Source organism: Eschrichtius robustus, chromosome 10 (assembly GCF_028021215.1).
Source record: "Eschrichtius robustus isolate mEscRob2 chromosome 10, mEscRob2.pri, whole genome shotgun sequence".
In the NCBI taxonomy this organism is placed as follows: domain Eukaryota; kingdom Metazoa; phylum Chordata; class Mammalia; order Artiodactyla; family Eschrichtiidae; genus Eschrichtius; species Eschrichtius robustus.
In genome coordinates, this window is record NC_090833.1 from 31025070 (window position 1) to 31049728 (window position 24659).

Genomic DNA, 24659 nt, shown 5'->3' on the forward strand with positions numbered 1-24659 from the left:
GGCAGACGTGGATTCTAATATCAGTGCTGACGTGTATAGCACCGCCGTGGGGTCATCACAGCTTCTCTGGGTTCCTTGTTTTGAACAACCAGATTATGGTTGTGACGTAGCATCGGGGATGAGTAGGGCTTTCAACACTTTCCTTTCTTGCCCACTTCCCCAACTTTTAGTCAGACATCACTCAAAAGATGTGTGTGAGTGTATATACATGTAAGTGCAAATAAGTTTAGGCCAGAATGAGACGGGGGATGAGTTTTAGCAGAGGTAACTTTTCCTAAAAATGATTCTGACTTTTTACTGACACCTTAGAAGTATCTATGGGCAAGCTGAAGACAAAGGTAGCTTGCTAGGCATCCAGAACGTGCCTCCGAGTGTCTTAATTTCAAGAATTCTTTTGTCTAAACACACACTCCTTCATGAAAGGACATATCAGTCATGCCTCTATTAGGATTGATTCCATAGGCATGGAACTGAGGAGGATGAACACTTATTGAGGTCACGTCATTGTGACTCTTCAAATACCTTTGCCCAGTGGATGAAGCTTCAAACAAAGGACACGAGCCAAGATACGTTTTGTGATAACTTTTTTCTTTAGAAAAAAAATATGTACAAAAAAAGCTAAGAAGAACCAACATGGAAGTGTCGAGAAAACATTCTGATAGATACAGACAAGGGAGCTCCTGCTCGCAAGGAAGTTACACATTAGTTATTACCATGCTAGAAAAATGTGATGCAGTTAAAATTCTGGAACAATTAAAAGCCACAAAGTCAAGCTGTTGCTCTGGGGCTCTAGGTTGTAGATGCTCTGATACCCTTTCTGCAAAATAATACTGTGCAAACTGTAAAATATTCATTTTCATATAAAGTCCACACAATATGATCTACAAAACTGAGTTGACAGGGGAGGCTGGTACTGGCAGTTTTTTGGGGAAAGAAGGCTGCAGTGTCACCTGCCAGCCCAAAGATGTAATTGCAGAAAGATCTTGAATTTCTTAACTAGGAGAGGCCATTACCTAAGAATCATACCCAACATTCCTCAAATCCAGGATTTCCTGCCATTGTTTATGTAACTTAGCTGATTTTATTAATATGTTACTTTAACTTAGAATGCAATCACATGTTAAGAAATCAGAAAAAGTTCTTTTTCAAAGTAATACTTCTTTCTACACAATTGATTTTGCGATTTACCATAAACCAACATTGTCTTCCCTGCAACTCAGAAGTTGTTTTTTTTTTTAATTCAAAAATTCTGGAGGAGGCAGCAACTGTGATAATAAAAGATTAAAGTGAATCATTTCATTTCAGTGTCTATAAAACTGAGAAAAGAAGGTTTGTGTACAAATATCACAAAACAACATCAACCATTGAATAAATGTGGTTCTTCAATGCACACCTGAACAAGAAGAAAGTTTTGTTTAAAATTCTGGCATAAATATATTAAAGCTGACTAAAAAAAAAAAAAAAATCAGGGCAAGCTACATCACTTCCTCATACAAAAAATGTACAAAACATTAGCCTCTAACTAGATAAACATAATACTTGTCTTCACAGTTTGACATCAAGTAACTGTGTGCCTTGAAGTATTGAATTGGAGGGTGATTTAAAAAAAAAAAACAGCTTGTGACACGTCAGCCGTTTCAGGTAACTTCGGTCATAGAGGCAGAGTGATTCTGCAAACACAAGCAGATAAAACCTTAGTTGACTCATGCACACAGTCTCCCCAGAATATCCTCTTGCTTTCCTGTCTCAAGTTCATTCTGTTCCCGCTCCCTGACATGCTCTTCCAAGGACCCTCAAATTGTTACCTCTTGTATTAAAACTTCCCTGATTTTCAACCCAATAAGACCATGTCTTATATCATACTTAACTATATTCTATGAAACATTTGAAGATCTAAAAGTAACTTTAGCTTCATCCCACATCTTTTTTTTAACACTGTGGCTTTAATTTTGAACAGTTCTAATCTTTGAGAAATTTCCATATGATATATTCCGAGTCATGAGTTCCAGAGCAATGAGTTTAATATTTTCAGATGCACAGGGGTTTTTGGTTTAAGGTATCTTTGAATTTCTAGAGAATGTGATCTAGATGCTTTTAAAGTTTCTTGATTTGCTTTATAGTCTTGCACGTGGTCTATTTTAAATGTTTTGTGTGTTTTGAGAAGGATTATGTATGTGCCTTAGATAAACTTTATTAATCATCTATCTTTTACTATATTTCATTTGCTTATTACTGAGAGAAGTGTTAAAATCTATGATTGCAGCTTTGTCCACTTTTCCTTGTAGTTCCATTAATTTTTGTTTATATGGTTTGTTCATAATAACCCTTATCTCTTTTGTTTTATGTAACTTATATATAATCCCACCTTTTTTCAGGCCCAAGTCTTTCTCTTTTGTTTGAACTTAAAACTTCCAGTCTGTGGGATTGGTAAATACCTTAAGAAATGGTGGCTTTAGATCTAATTTATTATGGGTTTCCAGATTACTGTTTGTTTTTAGGACACTAGAGATGTATATTCTTGAGAGTTCAACTATGAATTTTAGAAACTGAGTATTCCATATTTTTCAAGGTACTTTTATCTACCATATTTGTAAAAACTGAGGTTTTTATATTTCTTGCCATAATGTGAAAATTTTATGTTTTTACTTTTATTATATGCTTTCTTTTTAAAATTTTTGGTCAATAGTTTGGTCATTTATATGTTTATAAGAGTCCATTTAAAAGTGGGTGGTAAAGATAAAGTAGTTTAACAGCCTAAGATAACTAACTGGGTGACTTTGGGCAGATTTCTTTAACTCTCCAAGTCTTTTCTTTTTTCTATTTATAATTTGAAGTCTATAATATCACTAGCTCTAAATCAAGGGGTGGCGAGCATTAGAATTCCTCTCGGACTATTTTCTTATATGGCTTTGCACCCCAGAATGGCTAAATCAGAATCTTCTGGAATAAGGTCATAGGCATCTGAGTCTTGAGATAGATTGGATCCTTCTTTTTTTGTTAAAGAAAAAAATATCATCTCCCCCCTACACCGCCCTGCCCCCATCAGGAGACACGGGAGACTTTATACCACACACAGTGAGTTAACACACTGGCTCACCTCTCATTTCTCTGTTAATATAAACTGTGTTCAACAAAGACACAGTTGCTCAACGCTAAGCTTGATTACGCAGGTGAAAGTGGGTGTGAGGCCACAGGACGAGGATAGCTCGGAGCTGGTCTCTCTAGGATACAACAGCTCTGTAGCATAACAAAATAATGCTTTGGAAACTTGACCATTTTTGTTTCGTTTGGATTCTGTAATTTTTTACTTTCTGGTTTCTCTTTAGTATTGGGGAAAGATTTTGGAACATGTACCGTCTCAACCGCAGAAGGCAAATATTCAAATTTGAGTTGATCTTTTGGAGAGGAGGAAAGAACACTGCAGCTCTGGGGCTCTGTGTGGTAAAGGGGAAAGGATGTCTCTGGAAGAAGGAAAGGGAGGGTGAGGGGGTTCCCTCCCCAGCTAGACAGTCTTCTTCTTGAGGCGCGCTGAACAGCTGGATGGATTTCACTTGTGAGAATGTGTGCTTTAAAGACAGGTTCATATCTTCTCTCAGATCCCACAAGTCCTCCTCCCAGGAAGATGGTTCTATCCCAGAAATTACAAAGGAGCAGCTTCTAGTAGAAGCCATGGCTGCTGCCGTTGCACAGGAAACTCTCGCCCACAGGGGAAAACACAGGGCATGTTTATTCTGGAAGAGCTGTGGCTCAGTGTAAACCCTGCCAGCCCTGTGCAGCTCAGCTCACACACACTGTCCCCTAGAGCGTGTTTCCATATTCAATGCTGAGAGTTGTAGATTTCAAAATGGAATTTTCCTTAAACGTCAGGCCGTGTGGTGTACAAGAGCAAGCAGGGCCTTTAGAATTAGATGGGTCTGGGTCTTAATCTTGACTGGGTGACCTTCGGCATGTTACTTAAACTCTTTGTGCCTTACTTCACCTATAAAGTCGAATAATAATGCCAATTGCAGGATTATTGTAAGGACTGAATGTGAGGGCTTGCAATAAATGCTCATTTTCTCTTCTTGACCCACAAATAAAGGGTATATCCTCCTAACTACCCATGTGGAAAGCAGGTGCTTGGTTACTTGAATATTGCACAACTAGTATGGAAGGCATCACTTAAGAGGCAATTCTTTCCATCCGGCTTCCTGTAGCTTTATTTTGACTAGCCTGCAGAAGTCCTGTTCATCATTACTCATAAACTTCTATTTACCATGGAGTTTCAGATATTGACTAGAGCCCAATTTTAGGTTCTCAGTTTTGACTAGAGGGTCTAGTTCAGGTTTTGGTTCTGGCTTGCATCTGTCCATCCATTATGTGTTTATTTCACCCCTAGTGAATGCCAGGAAATATAGAGAGTAAGAAAGACATGGTTCATATACTTAAAAATCACTCAGTCCTTGTGGGAGGCAGATATGACGGGATTACTGACATTAATTGTGAGGGGCAGTCACACCTGGGGCCTGGGGTCCCTTTGACCCAAGCCTGATATTCACGAAAGGCTTCAGATTGTGCCCAGATGAGGGGATATACATGGCAATAAAGATACATGGACAGATTTGAAAAGTTCAACTACTGCCTGTAGTGAATAATAAACTAATACATATTTTTAAAGAATTTTTAAAATCTATATTGCGAATAGGAGGTTTTGAAACCGGGTTGGCACTTCATTTTTCAATGTAAGTAGAATCCCCCAAAACATGGCCTGGATGTCTCTTGGTCGGGTCAACTATTCCTGGTTCTGAGGGAGAAGAGAGCAGTCTGGAGACGGCTTCAGAACGAAGGTAATGCTTGAGCAGTGCTGGGTAAAAGGATGGCGCGGAAACAGGGTGCCCTTCGACCAGGACATTCAGGGCAAAGTCGACAGCATTTACAAGGACAGGCTGATATGTTTGTGGAACTTGGCAAACATCTCGGCTTGCTTTTTAAATTCACCTTTGTCATTAATTGCTTCATCTCAAAAAATAGAGGGAAACACTCTGACCTCACCGGGTACAAGAACATAATTAGGGAAGAAAAACTAGGGAGAGGCTATGTCACCATTTCATTACAAGGTTTTATTATTTAGCTAATTCGTCATTCAACCTGCATTAACTGGCTATATATAAGTAAACCAGTAGTAAAATTTTCAGTATGTTATTTCTAATTGGACCAAGTCAAAATTTTCACCTTAATACAGGTGAAGGGAAAACGAACAAAATACTTGGCACTGGGTTTAATGGAGAGCCCTAAATATTTTTCCCAAGGTGGAAATAGCTTTTTTTTTTCTGGTTCATTAATAAAATTAGACTTCATTAAATGTGAAAAGAAATATGATAGTTTCTCAGATATCTGATAGTTACTCTTTAAATAGTGAAATATTTTATACTATATTGATAGGAAGTACATGATAATTCCAGTGGGAGGAGATTTGCTTCTCTTGCACTCTGTAAAAATGATTTAGTAAGGAAATGCCACATACAACAAGATTTCGAGATAGACTATTACAGAAAATAAACATTTTAGCAGGACTCAGCTACGTGAAAAATGTGTCATGATATAAAAACCCTGTTTTATTATCAGTTATCCCCATTCTGTCTGCTTAAAGGGCTACTCACCCCAGTTTTCCCACTTGCTGGCTATGTGGCTTGGGGAAGTAATTTACTGTTGCTATCTTCATATTCCTCTCGATCTGTGAAATGGGAATTATACTACTGATTCAGTAAGTTTTTGTTCAAATAAAAATATATTTGTAAAGCACCTAGCAACTGTCTCAGGCAAAAGTCAGTGCTTTATACCATGTTTCAGGGCTCATTTCAGGTGGCAAGTCTTCTCCGTGGCTTTCCCTGCCTTAGAATAAATTTCTTCTTCATCTGTGTTCAGGAAGCGCTTCGTGTATCTGATTCAGCATGCCATATTATGATTACTGATTTATATACACCTTTCCTGATCATCTGTGAGTTCCTTGAGCACAGGACTGTGTGGCTAGTTATTCATCTCTGGCATGAAGCAAGGTCCTGGTGTAAATAAGTGATCAGTTAGTACTGTTGCACTGAATTTTTGATGGTCATCAAAACAGATCCAAAAGGATACTTAGTTACCTTTTTTAATGTGCTGCCAATTTACATCTATCACTGGATGTAACAAAGCATTTCTTTCCAAATGTTGTCCTAGTCACTAAATCAAATTGGCCTCCCACAGGAGTTGGTGTAAATTTCACAAGTGTGTTATTACATTGGAGGTCAAGGTATCCTGAAGCAGTTGGGGTTTAAGTTAGACATGACTAAGAACTTCCTGAGGAAGGGCCAAGCCCTGGAAGGAATACAGGATTAATTGAGGGAAGCTGTGAAGTTCTTGAGGGCCTTTATGTCAGATTTTTATTGTTGCTGGGTGGATTGAGTTATGTCCAGTTTTCAGTAGAGGAATGGATTAGTTGACTTCCTAGATAACAGGCCTGGAGCCTCCGGGTTTGGTTTGCTAAAACCACTTTACTGTACCTGTGCACTTAAGGTTTCCAGAGGGCTTTCTATCCTTGGGAAAGCCATTAGGGGTACTCCACGGGGGTCCTCGGGTTTGGGTTTGGAAGGAGATCCTTGTGTTCCTTTAAAGTTATGGACCACACACATTCCCTGCAGGATGAGGGGAAAAAAGATTGGGGTCAGACTGCAGCCGTCAATGCCTGGCCATCTCTGCGGGTGGCAGGCCTTCCCCCTTAGGATGTCGTTGCATAGTGACTTGTGAGCCAGTGGGTAGGGACCATGGAAAGGCCTGGGGCATTGTTCAGGCTGTCTGCTGCTGAGCACATTCTAGGTGCTGAGGAAGCATCTGTTTGATCACCAGATGGCCAGGCATGCTCAGTCTACCCCCATTGAGCTTGTTTCCTCACCTGTAAAAGTGGGAATAACACCTACCTCATAGATTTACAACAATTAAACGACATGATGAATGTAAACCACCTCAAAATAACAGCTAACATTTACTGAGGGCCACTTATGTGGCTGGTATTGTCCTGAGGGTTTACCTTATTTCATCTAATCCACTCAGCAATCTTATAAGGCAGGTACTATTATCCTCTCCAACTTAGATAAGGAGGCACAGAGAATTTAGATAACTTGCCCAAGGTTACACAGATTTAAACTCCATAGCCTCTAAATCACACCACGCTGTAGGATTTTGCCTCTTAACAAGTGCCAAACATACAGCAAAAATGCAATGTTAGCTAGTCTTTAACTCTTACCTAAGATGATTACCCTTGAGTTACTTAGCAAATAGTCACATAATTTATTAGTGGCACTTTTATTGCTTCCATTAAAACTCCCCCTCTAAGTTACTACCCATTTGTCTTTATTTCCTACTGAGGCCCCTTCATAATTGAGTCTGTTCTAACCATCTTTCTCTTTCCATACTCTCTTCCATTGTTCTGCATCGTTTTTTCTATATCCAGTGCCTCTGAATCTTTCCTGTAGCTCCTCAAACCCCACAGAACGTTCACATGAATATTCTCTACCTGGCTCTCCTCTACCTCACTCTCCAGCTCTGCTTAAACTTCCCCCATTCAGGAAATGGGAGAAGTGGAGGGTGTAGGAGCTCTGGGGTTGGAGAGAGAGGTCAGATTCCTGGCTTGCTGGCTGGGTGGCCATTGGGCAAGTTACTTATCTGTGAGCCTCACTTTCCTCTTTTATAAAACGAGTATAAGAATACTGTTAGGGCAAGATAAACAAAACAAACACAGAACTGATTGGTGGTTACCAGAGGGGAAGGGGGGCGGGGGGAGGGCAAAATAGGTTAAGGGGGTCAATTATATGGTGGCAGATGAAAAGTAGACTTTTGGGGGCGAGCATCTGTATACAGACGTCAAATTATAATGTACACATGAAACATACATTATAAACCAAAGTTACCTCAGTAAAAAACATTGTTAGGGTTGTCCTGGGAGCACATGATTTGGTGTATATAAAGTGTAGGGCATGTAGTAAATGTTCAACTAACTTCCTTCCCCTTTCCCCCACTTTCATCTTCATAAGAAACACAAAACCATAATGAACATAGGCCACAAATATGCTCCTGTTCACTCTTCTTTTTCGGCCTCCTCCAAGTCTGCTTTGGAATGCTTCCGTTCTCTCCTACAAGGTCCGCTCTTCCCATTTCCCGGCTTGGCGAGTGTATATGTGAGGTGTGTACATGCAGATACAGTGGGGGACAGTGTGGCCTGCCTCCTACCAGACCCGTTCAACAGCAGGTATGGGTCTTACCTAAAGATCATTTGTGGAAAGCAAATTTTGACATTCATCATCAATTGGGAAGGCAATACAAGACTTAACAGTAACCAAGTGGTAGGAAAGAGGGCTGCAAGTTACTGAGAGAACACAAGTTTAATGTTAAAGCAGAATTTGTGTACGGGGCCTTGGCAAACACAAAGTTTTTGCATTTCATCCCATAAAGACCCCATGAAATTGGAACAGTCAGTACCGCTTTTTCCCTATAGCTGGGGTTGAGCTGGATCCAGGACTGTTGGGGACAGCAAAAGTGTTTCTTTGGAGTCCAAGCCTTCATTTATGTACTATTGATCTCTGCTTGTAAAATCCTCTCTTCTCTTGAAGTCACCTGTGTTCTCTCCCCCGTTTACAAAGCACCCTTAGGGGAACATCTTCTGAGAGCTCAGCATCTCAGGATCACCTCAGCACCACTTTTCCTGCTGCTTCACCCAGAGAATTTGCATTTAAGTCCCTCATCTTTCACTTTAGAAAGAAAGACTGGATCCATTACAAATAATTTTGAATTCAAATGGAGATTGCCAATGAATGTTCTGAGTAAATGCGAGCATTTTCTGTGTGTATCTGAGCAGCTAAAAATGTTGGGAAACTGAGTTAGAGGTTGGGAGAGGCATATGTGCATTTTGTATGTTGGGGAGGACATACATACAGAATCCCCGTATGGAAGGGATAGGACAAGGAGAAGTTAGGTCATAGGCCTGTGAAATCCATCTACGTGTGATGTTAGTCTTAACGGGTGCCTTGGACCAGAAAGGGCAGAAGGGGAGGAAGGACATCCAGGCTGTGATGGCTTCTGTCTCCTAGGGGAGGCCTGCTGAATGTTATTAGGAGATTGATTTCATGCACAACATCTGCAGGCCTAGTGATTTACTGTAAATCCTTCTGGGTGTATTTTATTTTATTTTATAAATTTATTTTATTTATTTTTGGCTGCATTGGGTCTCCATTGCCGTGCATGGGCTTTCTCTACTTGCAGCGAGTGGGGGGCTACTCTTCGTTGCGGTGCGCGGGCTTCTCATTGTGGTGCCTTCTCTTGTTGCGGAGCACGGGCTCTAGACACGTGGGCTCAGTAGTTGTGGCATGCGGGCTCAGTAGTTGTGGCTTGTGGGCTCTAGAGCGCAGGCTCAGTAGTTGTGGCACACGGGCTTAGTTGCCCCACAGCATGTGGGATCTTCCCGGACCAGGGCTTGAACGCATGTCCCTTGCATAGGCAGGCAGATTCTTAAACACTGTGCCACCAGGGAAGTCCCTTCTGGGTATATTTTAAATCTTTGAAGATAATTTTTAATACTGAAACTCTATGGTATGCCCATGCAATGGAATACTACACAGCAAGAAAAAGGAATTACCGATAACATGCTTACAACATGGATAAAGCTCAAAATAATTATGCTGGGTGAAGGATGCCAGGAAAAACAATTCATACTGTATGATTCCATTAATATTAAATCTTAGGGTAATCTAATACAGAAGATCAGTGGTTGCATAGGAATGAAGGGAAAGGAAGGGTGGGAGAGAAGGATGTATCTGTAGGTCAAAATTGGTCAAATTTTACACTTCCTATGCCATTTATTGTATGCCTATCATACCTCAAATCTGTAAAAATTTTTAAAAAACAATAAAAATTAACCAAAACCCTTCTCCAGGAAGTATTATGTGGTTGAGAGGCCACTTACAGTGGAAATAAGATGCCCAAGAGGCATGTTCAGATAACAGAGGCCCCCTAAAAAGTCTGGGAGTGGTTAGCTGAGGGTTTTCATATTTCTGAGTGGGATATGCAAGTCTGGGCCAGAGTGGAGTTTCTTGAAATGCTGGAGAAGGAGCTGCCTGCTTGCGTCAGTACTTCGTTCTCTGTTCTTCCCCCAAGCAACACTTAGCTTATACTCCCAGTACGTTCTGAACAAGTATTTAGAGAATCATGGTTTGAAGGTATGCTAAATTGCGTCTGCCCAGCCCCAAGGCCAGGGTTGAAGCAAGTGGAGCAAGCCGTCCTTCCTGAAGCGATCCTACGCCTGACCCACGGGGGAATACGCAGTCATATTTCTGAAAGAAAGGGCACAGGATACTTGGCGAGTAACTGCAGCTCACAAGGTTGGGGCCAGAGGAACTTGGACTTAGACTGGAGTCTGGGGAGCCTGACTTGCCAGGATCTTGGGCAGCCTTTCAGAGGGCACCAGAGGGGAAAAAAGTAGAGGGAAGCTGACCTACCAGAAACAGGGCTACAGCAGTGCCCAGGATGAAGCCCGCGATCACATCGGAGCAGTGGTTCCGATACTCAGAGACCCGGTTGAGGCCCATCAGGAAGGCTGTGCAGAGGGTCCCGAGGCACAGCACCGGCTTGGCCAGTCGACTGCTTTTCGTCTTGATTGTGCTTGTGATGTACATCTAGGTTAGGACAGAGACCGGGGAGTGACTGGCAGCCTCTGCATTCGGTGTATATACACACATGCACGGACATACACCAGCACACACAAACGGGCCTGCACCAAAGCAAGAACGATGAATGAATGTTCATTGGTCTCGGTGCTTTGTATTCTGGTGGGCGTGGGAACAGAAATTACAGTGACATGAATGACTGTATAATAATCAGGTTCAGAGCATGCAGTTTTTATGCAACAAACGAAAGAATCACTTGGGGTGTTAGGAAACCCAAATAAGAATCTCAGATGCCAAATAAATCTTCTATGAGAATTAATTTTATGGAGAAGACCAGGTAGGTGAGTGGCAATACATTTCACTTTTTTGTGTCCCCCATAATCCTAGCGGAGTCTTCACACTTTCAACGAATATAAAAGCATTGACTGATTAGTTAATTGACTGAATTAGAACTTCCAAACCAGTGTGTCACATAAATACATTTCAGTTGTGCTGGGAAGTTGATTCTCACAATCCTTGGGATAGCGTGATCAGCCCTATCCATTCATTTACTCCAGCATGTTTTAAAATAAAATTTTCTATGTGGGCCACGACATATAAAAAGTTGGGAAGACCTGATGTAAGTAAAGGATGATGCAACTTATGACATGTGAGTTGTAGGTTGTTCTTACTCCATTGTGAGGAGCTGGGTAAGACTCTTAAGTATTTCATAGGCTCAGTTACCAAATGTTTCCCCTGTGGCTTAGAGTTAGGAAGATGTGCCTCTTTCAAACAAGTAAATACTTTGTTACACAACCTTTGGTAATGGTTACAAGAAACCACTAGAGGGCGTAATTGATCTATCAGCGCTTCTTAACAAGTGTGCTAAATGAGTTTGCAACCCAGAAAAATAGTATGCCAATACTTAAATTACAGTCTATAGTGTGCTTGTATGGCCTGAGCACATGTAAGTTCACATAGATGCATTTTAAAGTATTATAGTGGAAACTTAATTTCCTAGAATGATCCTTCAACGCTGGTGTGAATACAGGAAGATGGGATTTTCTTTGGTACATGTAATAGATACCCTATAAAACTGTGGTTAGATCAGAGTTACATAAATTAGAGCATATCATTACACCATTCTGAGGCTGTGTAGGAAATGTTACTTAATATCTATACTAGATATATTTAAATTTAGTTTTTTATGCTTCTATATTGTTTTTTAACTATAGCCTTTATAAATCTTTCCTATAAGATTACAAACTATTAATAACATGGGCCTATGGTTAGTTAGTATTCTTCACAGCATTAACTAGTACTTAGGAAATCCTTGTTGAGTAATTTCTGAAAGCACACATAATAGGGGCTTGGGAAAATATTTACACAATTGGAATCTTGTATCAGGGTTTCTGATTATAGTCTGTCTGTGGGGCATGATTTGAATTGGATTACATCTGAATCCTTGAAAACATGTGCTATATAAGCATCTATTCTGAGTAAGATAACTTCTTTCTTCCCAAGAGAAATTTATATCTCACTTGATGAGACAGTAGTTTTTGATGAGTAACAGATTTATTTTTATAATGGTGGTGTAAAAATTGATTTCATACAACAATGACTTGAGTTTGATAAAATACAGAAAAAGGTGCAAGAGTACATTGCTTCATATAACTTAGGTCCTAGATAATCTAGGATACAAAGCGATATTTTGAAAACTGGAAACTATGCCAAATGCCTGAAAAGACTTTGTTTAAAAAACACCCGGTGTAGACTTTTTTGGGGGGTGGGCAGTAAAGCCAAGAAACCTCACTGAGCTAAACTGGTCTGTTTGTAAATCGAGGCTTCTGTATTATTTATGTTCATGTTTCCTTAATATGGGGGTAGCTGAAATCACTTTTGACATGTATTCATTAAAGAGTAGATCTAAAAGAAATAATTGGACTTATTTTGGAAAATTGATCCTATAGATGTTATCCTATAAATTGGACAAAAAAGCGCCATTGTTTTAAAGAGAATATTCAGCAATTTCTTTCAAACTCTACTAAGCGGACCAGACCTGTAGTCAGTCACCTTTACTCCACCCTGAATGTATGTATTTGGGGCGATGGCATGGACACACTTCCATCAGAAGCAGACTCAGTAGGGAGTGCAGTGACTGTCGTTGGATGGGAGGGGACATGTTCACTGGGGGCGGGTCGAGGGCACACTCAGAGTCTCTGGGAAGACTGCGTAGTTTGAAAGGGGTCTTTCCTCTGCCTTCTCCTACCTCACCTTTCACTGAGAATCACTAGACTAGTCACACCCTGAATATAAAATAAGTTGAAGGAAAAGGGGTGTTTTCAGCCAATAGTCACTCATCCACAGGTAAATACACATGATATCCAGCAGTGGAACCTTTGCACTGATCCCTCTACTTCTATACGCTCGGTTCTAAGGAAACAGAGGTCAGACAAAGGTGAAATGAGGTCGTTTGCAAAGTGGATGCAATTAAAGAGCAGGAAAAAAAGATGGACACCATCATTTCTTCTATTTTAAGATGCGAGACACACTTTGGGCCTCCTCTGTGATGAGAGCAAAAAGTTTAGAATACTATACCCCAGTGGGGGCAGTCAAAGTTTGTGTGACCTAGGGAACAGTGAGAAGTAAACTTGTGGGTGTTGGGGGTCTTTTAGGATCACCCATCTGTCCTGGCAAAGTGATGAAGAAGAGCATTAGGAGGAGCAGAGGAAAGCCATGTCTTTATCCGGGTTTGCCGCACTGCCCAGGCAGGCGTTCACACGAGGCACACACCTGCAAATCTGTAGACAAGCGTGAGGAATGTGTGCTGTTCTAGAACCAAGGAAAGCTTTGGCAAAGAGTGCTGTTCTGGGCAGTGAGAGAACCCCAACCCGGTGCCAGGAGCCTGGGCCTCCGCTCTGACTCTGTGTTCTTAGCTATTCTCTGGGCCTCAGTCTCTGCATCTGTAAAATGGGAGGATGTGACTAAGTGATTATCAACAGTCTTGCCAGAATTAACATCCTCTGGCAGGTCTTACATTGGGATGTTGAGGGTGGGGGCAACAGCATGATATAATAAAGGAGAAACATATTGTAACATGACTTTAGAAGTCACCAGAAGTAATGAAAGAATGGGGGGGAGGGTGGCGGAGAGACCCATCACAGCCAAAACTCCACGTGGGTCATACTCACCGTGGCATATAAGGCGGAGTAAATGCTCAGAGCAGCATGTTTGGAGGGAAAGGACCTCCTAGCCTTCTCTATCACTTCCAGGTCCCCAGTACAGACATTCCCGTTGTTGATGAACTGTTGGTGCGCCGGGCAGTCTGCGCTGGTGTAGTTGGGCTTGCACACCGTCAGGAAGTACGGCGTCAGGTGCCCCGTGACCACTTGTCCGGCGTTTACAAAAATGTCAGTAGCGAAAAGCCCAAAAGCAAATACCCCTATGAGGAGATTTAAAATAATTAGGAAAGGTGACATGCCCCATCGACTGGTTTTGTCCCTGAGAGAAAAACAGCGGTGGGAGTCCATACAACCTATCAGAAAGGTCCTCCCCAGAGTCAAATTGTCCCCTCACCTTTATCTTTCCAGGCGGTGGTGCCTGCTTCCCAAACCACTGTTTCTTCCAAATTGATGCAGTCACGCTGCTGTTAGCATTTCATTATTTTGTATAAGTAAATTAGAAGCAGCATGTGCTAATGGAAAGAATTTGAATTTTGGAGTCATGTAGAGCTGGGCTCCAGACCCACCTTTGGTGACTCGTTCACAGTGTAAGTTGTTTACCTTCTCTGAATCTTGGTACCCTTATCACAAAGTGGTTGGGGGGAGTGATACCTCAGAAAGGAGTTGGAAAGATGAAATAAAATATGTACAAAACACCCGCTGCATGCCTGGCATTAAGTAGTTACTCAACATTAGTTCTCTTTCCTTCTATAGAAAATATCTTCCCCCTGGTCCTGTTGGAAATGCAGATACTCCTTGGAGGAGTTACCATGGCAGGTGAGGGAATGAGGTTCTTAGGGAGTCGTCCCTAAAAGAGAGGAAAAGGTCACTCTAGAAACCTTGATTGAATTGGATGTTTCATTTGATGTTGGAAACAGAAAATGAGGAGGAAGAGTGTTAAAGATGAATGTTGGTGACTGTATCAAATTACCACAAACTGAGTGGCTTAAACCAACAGAAATGTATTGTTTTACAGTTCTGGAGGTCAGAAGTCCAAAATAGGTTTCACTGGGCTAAAATCAAAATGTTGGCAGAGCTGTGTTCTTTCTGGAAGCTCCAGAGTAGAATTCATTCCTTGCTTTTTCCAGCTTCTTGCCTTCATTCCTTGACTTGTGCCCCCGCTCTCCCCTTACCTCCCCAGCAATCATATCATATGAGCTCTGCTTCCATTGTCACGTTTCTTTCCGTGACTCACTCTCTTGCTTCTCTTATAAGGTTACATTGCATCTACCTGAATAATCCAGGATAATCTCAAAATCCTTAATCTAATCACACATGTAAATTCCTTTTTGTCATGTAAAGTAATATACCCACAGTTTCCAGGGGTTAGGACATAGACATTTCGGAGCGAGGAAGGCATTATTTTACCTACCATGCTGACTTGGCCTGCTTGGCCAAGAACCCTGTGGGTAGGCTATACTTCCCAGATTTTATCTGTTCTCTGGTAAATTCCACAGGAATATAGGATTACCCCCAACAAGCTTGAACATGAATAAGCAGAATTCCCTATAGGAAGTTTCACTGTGGATCTTTCAAAGCCTATACATACATCTATAGATTATCTGTGGACTGTTTTCTGTTAAATATATCGAGCAGCTGTGCAGAGCCAAAGTACATACAAGTCACTTGAAGAGATAAAGAAGACTTTTCAAGTGCAACTCAATTATGGGAGAAGTTGGCAAGTGTGAGAGGCAGCATTAACCCTTGTAAATGTCAAGGATCTGCTATATTTTCAATTAAATTTCTATCCAGTTTTGACTTCCATATTCAATGTCTTCAATCTGCAAATTGTGCTGACTTCAGCACCTAAAAGTCAATCCATTAGAGCAGAAGCAAAGACAAGTTTGGCTGAAACCTTCATCCGGTTTCCATTTTGACCTGTATTGATGGTTATAATTTTCTTTTTTGTGGCTTTGCCAGTATGTGCTTTATCAGAATGAGAATTGGCTCTTTTAATACCTTCAGCCGGCTCACACTCACACCGTCTGACCTCTGAGAGTAGGCATTCACTGATCATTCGTGGTAAATTTCACCCACAGGTTCTGGAAGTCGGGTTAGAAATTTTTTTACGTCTTCAAGCAAGATTCTCAAAGACCAGGTCCCTGGCTTTTTCAAGGGGCAGTAAGTCTGTCTAGACATACTTTTCCAGGCAACTAGGGTAACTTGTGATTTGAAAAGGGAAAAGTGACAGCATTTTCCTCTGGGATTTTATTTGTCAGAATGCTTCCAATTAGGGCGAATTCTTTCTGAGATAGAGGATTTCTAGGCTCCTTGGATAGGTGTCTGAAGTGCCAGGTCCATGGTCACAGTGAATCTGTGACGGGCAAATTTCCACTTTGCTGCCATGTGATATTATTGCTGAAAGTTGCTTTCCCATCTTCTCTTTGCCTCTCCTGGATTTTGTCTGCTTCTCCTGATGGCTTAACAAGCATTTGCTTTCCAAACATTTCATTCTGGTGTATTTGATGTACCTTCAGAAGGGCAGTCCCGGGGATTCCACTTGCCTGGCATGGGCCATGCCAACAAAGTGCAGTGGAAGCTGCAGCGGTGATCCACAGACAATGTCAGATCATACGGGGCTTTTGTAAGAAATTCCAGCTATTCCTCTGTTAATCCTGAGCTCCTTGTGTGTATGTTACAAGCCTCAGAAGCTAAAAAGAGCTGCTTTTGTCCTCAGAGTCAGGTAGAACACTGTTTATGGTCTCCTGTACTGCAATATATGATTTGAAGGAGATGCTTTTAAAGTGTCTATATATCCTACCTTGGTGTCTAAAATTCTTTAAGTGAGAAAATCTTTTTGAAATTTTAACAGATACATTTTTCATTTCTATAACCCTCCCTAGCTGGTTCTACTTATCTTATGGCTCTGCTCCCAGCGGTGTTCCTTGTTTCAGGGGAGCTGATCACATTTCTGAATGGATTTACCGCAGACACAAAGTCTAAAAGTAAAGCTCTTTTGGCTTGCCAGAGCTATGTGCTTGAGACGCGTACTGCTTTTTTTGTTTGGAATTCTGAAAAGACTTGGATGGGAAAACCAAGAGCCATGGTCTATAGGATAAGACCATTGAGTTTCTAAAATAAACCCTAGAATGGGGAAGATGAGGCTGAGGGTGTCTCCCGAGGAGACAGAACCCTGCCTGGTCTGGCTGTGAAGGAGTGAAGGGGCATCCCATGCTCCTTGCCTCATGCTGGCTGTCAAACCCCAGGGGCAGGGCAATAGAAACCTCCAGAATGATTTTTGGAAATCAAGTTGAAGCATGTCCTGTGCCTCCCAGGGGTGTAGCTCAGGAGCCCTGGACAACTTTTAGAGAAGTTCCACATCCAGCACAGTATCAGAGCTACAGGAGCCTGCGTTAGCAACGTTGGAGGGAGGATCAAATTGTTTGAGCCCTAGGGTACCTCCCAAGACCCATACATTCTGGCATGGAATGGGCTAAGCACTTGTGAATTCCCACATCCCTAAGGGGCAAGGGGCATTAGAATGCTGAGAGGACCAGGAGGCTAGAAAAAATGTGGCATTAGGACAGAGACTGGCACCTGCTGATGGTGTTGTCTGCGGTCCATGTTTTGATGATACAGATCGCTAAGGTAACCTGAGCATGCCTCTTCTTTGTGGCCTAAAAGGATCTGACACCCATCAGGCAAGTCAAAGGATGAAGAAAGAGGAAGATGAAAGTGTTTAAAAAAAAAAAATCCTTTTTACCCCCTCTCAGGGTTTTACCAGGATCCCTCTGATCTCAGACAGGACATCTTTGGACAAATTAGGATCTTTGATCACTAGTAAATTAGGACATGCAGGTGAAACTCTGTGATCTGCTTCTTGCCAAGGAATCAGTGCAGGGTTCTATCCTTTTACTCAACCAAGAATGTAGTAGGGGAAAGTGGTAACGTAAGCAGGAAATGCATATGACAAAGATCTTCTCAGCCAAAGATAACTGGTGTACTGGCAAATGATAATAGGGCTCATATCAGGATCTCTTTAGGCCTCCCAAACAAAGAACTGGTCAAAATACAGAAACCAGACTGCTTGCTGCTGAGGCGGAGTCTGTTGCCTTCCACGCAGGAGGCCTTCAGTAGGAAGCCTAGACCCAGGCCGCGGAGTGATAATTAGCAGGGACTGGTGAGGTGAGCAGAGAAAGGGATAAATTCCTTTTAGCCACAAAGAACCTGTGACTTTAGCTGGAGCCTCTGAACTGAAGGCCAATTATTCCATATTAAAGTATAAGTGTATAATTTTCCAGTTTAAAATGGCACTTTGCTAACAGCCTCTAATAGAGCACCTCTCAACTGTCCACTAAAACATAAACAATGACAGTGAAAAAAGATGGAAACTCATAGTGCCAACCTGAAGGGATAATCAGTGAGGGATTTCTGTCTCACACACACACACACAGTTCACGGAAAACCCGAGCTTCTCCTCTGAAGACAAAGATCATGGGAGAAAACCTAGGGAGATTTCCTTTCTCTCCTGTCTGCCCCCTGAATCAGAGATCCAGGATTTAGACTGCTCAGAAAATAGGGATGCGGTCACTCCACTGGATGAGTTCTGCTCTTTGAATTTGCCTGGGACTGTCTCCTCTCCCCCCCTTATTCCTCTGAATGTATTTAGAGACACACTTTGGGACAACAGCTAGGCAGGAAGTGGCAGGGGCACAGGCACTGGCGTCTTGCTCCTGAGAGGACAGACGCGCATGCTGGGCGCCATAGCTTTGCATGCACTTCGCTGTCATGGCAGTGGAGGGGTGAGGAGATGCCGGTTCACTGGAGCTGAGGCACTGCAGTAGGAAGCCTGCTAACTTGGGATTGGACGTAGCCCCGTGCACACCAACCTGCTCTTGAGCTTAAACTATGAAGAGCGGGCCAACAGCAAGTCACGCTTCTGCTGAGGAAGACTGAGTGTGTATAGATCTTGCCCCACTTAAGACTGAAGAGGGAGAAATAATCCCATATCTCATGGGGTCTTGGGGAAAAAATTACTCCTATTTTATTTTTATTTTTTTACATTGTATGGTCAATTTATATGTAATGTCTAAAATAGGCAAATCCACAGATAGAAAGTAGAATAGGTCAGGGGAGAAGGGAAAATAGTGAGTGACTGCTAATGGGCATCGGATTTTTTGGGGGGGATGAAGAAATTTTCTGGACTTAAACAGAAAAAAGATGGTTGCTCAACTTTGTGAATATACTAAAAACCACCAAACTGACCGCTTTAAAAGGGTGAATTTTGTGGTATGTGAATTGCATCTCAGTAAAAATAAAATAAAATAAAAGAAATGATATGTTTGCATATTTGAGATATAGACTCAAATTCATAACTGCTATATGTATAAAGCACTTTTTTGAGTTTATAAAGTTTTTGTTTTTGTTTTTTATTGAAGTATAGTTGATTTACAATGTGTTAGTTTTAGGTTTACAGCAAAGTGATTCAGTTACACATACATACACATATATACACTTTCAAATTCTTTTCCCTTATAGGTTATTACAAAATATTGAGGCTAGTTCCCTGTGGTATATAGTAGGTCCTTGTTGGCTATCTATTTTATATATTAGTAATGTGTATATGTTAATCCCAAACTCCTGATTTATCTCGCCATTTCCCCTTTGGTAACCATAAATTTGTTTTCTATGTCTGTGGGTCTATTTCTGTTTTGTAAATAAGTTCATTGCATCATTTTTTTTTTTTTTTTTTTTTTTTTTTAGATTCTACATACAAGCAATATCATATGATATTTTTCTTTCTCTGTCTGGCTTACTTCACTTAGTATGATAGTCTCTAGATCTATCCATGTTGCTGCAAATGGCATTATAGCATTCTTTTTTATGGCTGAGTGATATTCCATTGTATAAATATACCACATCTTCTTTATCCATTCATCTGTTGATGGACACTTAGGTTGCTGCCATATCTTTGTTATTGTAAATAGTGCTGCTATGAACAGTGGGGTGCATGTATCTTTTCAAATTATGGTTTTCTCCAGATATATGCCCAGGAGTGGGATTCCAGGATCATATGGTAGCTCTATTTTTAGTTTTTTAAGGAACCTCCACACTGTTCTCCGTAGTGGCTGTACCAATTTACATTCCCACAAATAGTGTAAGAGAGTTCCCTTTTCTCCACACCCTCTCCAGCATTTATTATGTGTAGACTTTTTGATGATGGTCATTCTGACCAGTGTGAGGTGATACCTCATTGTAGTTTTTTTTTTTTTTTACATCTTTATTGGAGTATGATTGCTTTACAATGTTGTGTTACTTTCTGCTGTATAACAAAGTGAATTAGCTCTATGTATATATATATATCCCCATATCCCCTCCCTCTTGAGCCTCCCTTGCACCCTCCCTATTCCACTCCTCTAGGTGGTCACAAAGCACCAAGCTGATCTCCCTGTGCTATGCGGCTGCTTCCCACTAGCTATCTATTTTACATTTGGTAGTGTATATATGTCAGTGCTACTCTCTCACTTCATCCCAGCTTCTCCTCCACACCCTACCCCGCCCCCGTCCTCAAGTCCATTCTCTACGTCTGCATCTTTATTACTGTCCTGCCTCTAGTTTCATCAGAACCATTTTTTTTAAGATTCCATATATATGTGTTAGCATACGGTATTTGTTTTTCTCTTTCTGACTTACTTCACTCGTATGACAGACTCTAGGTCCATCCATCTCACTACAAATAACTCAATTTTGTTTCTTTTTATGACTGAGTAATATCCTATTGTATATATGTGCCACATCTTCTTTATCCATTCATCTGTCGATGGACACTTAGGTTGCTTCCATGTCCTGGCTATTGTAAATAGTGCTGCAGTGAACATTGTGGTACATGACTCTTTTTGAATTATTGTTTTCTCAGGGTATATACCCAGTAGTGGGATTGCTGGGTCGTATGGTAGTTCTATTTTTAGTTTTTTAAGGAACCTCCATACTGTTCTCCATAGTGGCTGTATCAATTTACATTCCCACCAACAGTGCAAGGGTTCCCTTTTCTCCACACCCTCTCCAGCATTTATTGTTTGTAGATCTTTTGATCATGGCCATTCTGACCAGTGTGCGGTGATACCTCATTGTAGTTTTGATTTGCATTTATCTAATAATGAGCAGTTGAGCATCTTTTTATGTGCCTGTTGGCCATCTGTATATCTTCTTAGATCTTCTGCCCATTTTTTAAACTTAATTTTTATTTTTTATTGGAGTACAGTTGATTTACAGTATTGTTTTAGTTTCAGGTATACAGCAAAGTGATGCAGTTATACATATCTTCTCCCCATTTTAAAAAAATTTTTTTATTTTATTTTTTTTAACATCTTTATTGGAGTATAATTGCTTTACAATGGTGTGTTACTTTCTGCTTTATAACAAAGTGAATCAGCTATATGTATATGTATATCCCCATGTCTCCTTCCTCTTGCATCTCCCTCCCACCCTCCCTATCCCACCCCTCTAGGTGGAATATTACTCTGCCAATTTTTTAAAAAAATTTATTTAGTTTTGGCTGCGTTGGGTCTTCGTTGCTGCGCGCGGGCTTTCTCTAGTTGCGGTGAGTGGGGGCTACTCTTTGTTGCAGTGCACAGACTTCTCATTACAGTGGCTTCTCTTGTTGTGGATCACGGGCTCTAGGTGCGTGGGCTTCAGTAGTTGTGGCACGTGGGCTCAGTAGTTGTGGCTCGTGGGCTCTAGAGCACAGGCTCAGTAGTTGTGGTGCACAGGCTTAGTTGCTCCGTGGCATGTGGGATCTTCCCGGACCAGGGCTCAAACCTGTGTCCCCTGCATTGGCAGGTGGATTCTTAACCACTGTGCCACAAGGGAAACCCTCTGCCCGTTTTTTTGATTGGGTTGTTTGTTTTTTTTGATATTGAGCTGTATGAGCTCTTTGTATATTTTGGAGATTAATTTCTTGTTGGTCATATCATTTGCAAATATTTTCTCCCATTCTGTAGGTTGTCTTCGTTTTGTTTATGATTTCCTTTGCTGTGCAAAAGCTTTTAAGTTTAATTAGGTCCCATTTGTTTATTTTTGTTTTTATTTCCATTACTCTAGGACACAGATCCAAAAAGATATTGCTGTAATTTATGTCAAAGAGCGTTCTGCCTATGTTCTCCTGTAGGAGTTTTATAGTATCTGGTCTTACATTTAGGTCTTTAATCCATTTTGAGTTTATTTTTCTGTATGGTGTTAGAGAATATTCTAATTTCATTCTTTTACACGTAGCTGTCCAGTTTTCCCAGCACCACTTATTGAAGAGACTGTCTTTTCTCCATTGTATATTCTTGCCTCCTTTGTTGTAGATTAATTGACCATAGGTGCATAGGAAAAAATACTCCTATTTTAGACTATTATTGTACCGTTATGCTTCTTTTTTGTACCTCTTATCTCAGTAGGAAATTTATATGTGTGATTATTCAGTAATGTCTATCTCTCCCATTAGGATTGTAGAATATGCAAGCTCTAAAGAGCAGAGAACACATCTATTTTTGTTCAACACTGTATCCAAGCACCTAGTATCAAACCTGGTCCATAGCAAACAAATATTTGTGGAATCATGAATCAATTGCTGAAAAAACTTCAGAGAAGACTGACAGGAGAAGAGGGTAAAAGAGCATAGGAACTTGTCCAAATTTTCTAACTCATGTTGGTGTCTCACATCCCTGATTCTGTTGAACGTGGGTTTGACATGAAACCACTTGGCATGTGTGATGTAGGGACCATTTTTCTTTTTAATAAATGTCACAAAATCCTGCAGAGTGCTAGGTGTCTTAGCAAACAGAGGATCATTGGAAACTGGGGCTTTATAAGTGTCTCAGGAGTCAGAAAACTTGTAAATCATAGTTTGGAAATCAAAGCATTCTCCATTTTCAATGCAGCAAGAATGAGAAAAGAACCTTAATTTGGAGTCTGAAGATCCTTGCTATATATACAGGAAAGACTTCTTACCGTAGACATTTGTGAAGCACAAGAAACGGGAAATCATGATGCACCTGGGTACAGTTTTACATAGACATGCACATCTTTGGGACAAATTGCCCCATTTTTGATTCCGAGAAGTTGCAGTAGTTGTCAGTTTAAATATTAACACATGGGTACACGAAAGCATGGCTCCTACATATTTTTCATGTGGAGAAACTAACACATAGAATTAAAAAAAAAAAGGATAGTGGAAAAGACATAAAAACAAGTTATCTGGGTTAGGTTGGTAATAGTACTCTCTGAAAAGGGGAGGGGACTCTTACTCCTTCCTCAGCATATGTTCTCAACCTCTTATCAAACATTTCTGAAAGAGGACTGCTCTCCTGTCTATGTTAGCAAAACAATGCAATGAAAGAGAATTCAAGGACTGTGTTGTGTGAGATTAAGTACGGTTGAGCGTTTTCTCATTTTCAGAAGTTAATCACCTTTGTGAATCTTTTGTGGTAGTTCTTCTACAACGATGTTCAAAAAACATGGAAACACACGCTCAACTCAATTCCTGGCCTTTATTTTAGTGGGAAAATTGATGAAGATCTTATCCCACACAAACAAGTACAAGCAAGTGGCATGTGGTCACCATTTTGACAGCAGAAGGAGGGACATCTAAGGAATTCTTATGTTCACTTTCCTCAAAGTACTTTCTGATTCAATCACCAGGTCTTAATTCTAGATCACATCTTTGATCCAAGCACCATTGCAAATGGAATACAAGATACAAAGAAATGAATACAGTTCCTTTTTGCTTTTCTTTTTGCCACATCAAGGTCCCTAGTGGGAAATCTCAGTGGAGAAAGTAATTCTGCTGTTGCAAATGTGCTCTCAATTCAGCTGTGAAGATCTTTCCTTCAGGAAACAACCATTTCTTTAGAAAAAGAAGACATGTTGAAATGTTTTCTCTGTAACATGTTTTATTCAAACTAGAAGTTTCCTAATGAAGACGTTTTATCTGCAGTTACCATGTTCATCCCATTTCCTAGCAAGGTGTACTGAGCTGATGAGATGTTTAAATAAGACTGCCATGGATACTAGGTAATGAGGATAATAATGTAGCCAATACACTGCGCTTAGTATGTACTAGGTATTATTCTAAATGCTTTGAAATATTAGTTCATTTACTTCTCACCACAACTCTTTGAGGTAGACACCATTATCTCCATTTTACAGATGAGGAAATTGAGGCACAGAGAGGTCAATTAACTTGACCAAGTTCACACAGCTAGTAAGTAGAAGAGCTGGGATTAGACACTAAATAGTTATGGCTCTAAATCCAAACTCTTATTCACGACCCTCTAAGCTTGTATTTTCATGTACTTAAGAAAATATATGGGTAGGCGTCAGGCCATGAAAAAGAGCACTTTAGTTCTCACCCACGCGCTGAGAAGAGGCAAGGATTTAGAGCATGCCCCCGATGAAATGTTTGCTGTGTCACAACAGAACAAGAATTCCTCAATATTTTAGCCAATAATTTTCCCACAAGAAGATGATAGAATACCTAAGATATGTCATCATTGAATGAGGCACTTTTCTCATCACTTTAGCAATGAATCTGACTTTGTTTCTAGTATAATACAAACACCATCAGTGCAAATTGATCTACACACATCAAATATTGTGCTTCAAGAAGAAGTTTCTGACAGAACTAAATACATCAGTTCCTTGGATAGTTAATTTCAAGGGTTCACAGAACAAGATTCTTGGGTCTGTCTTTCCTGTATATGTCACAGAAACACCAAAGGCTGACAGCAGTCTACTTGTCTGGATGTCATGGTTTTTTTTTTTTTTTTTTTTTTTTGAGGTATATATCTAGGAGTGGGTTTGTTGA

The 24659-nt window shown here is 40.7% G+C and overlaps 1 protein-coding gene across 1 annotated transcript in view; it reads right to left on the reverse strand.

The window, feature by feature from the left end:
• Positions 1-1637: 1637 nt before the first annotated feature.
• Positions 1638-24659, reverse strand: part of PLPPR1 (phospholipid phosphatase related 1) — a 132990-nt gene continuing 109968 nt past the window's right edge. Inside the window, exons 4-7 of the mRNA XM_068552979.1 lie at positions 13841-14091; positions 10503-10679; positions 6519-6650; positions 1638-1670 (exon numbers count right to left, since the gene is read on the reverse strand). Of these exons, the coding sequence (XP_068409080.1) occupies positions 1638-1670; positions 6519-6650; positions 10503-10679; positions 13841-14091 (593 nt within the window). The remainder of the gene's footprint in view (positions 1671-6518; positions 6651-10502; positions 10680-13840; positions 14092-24659) is intronic.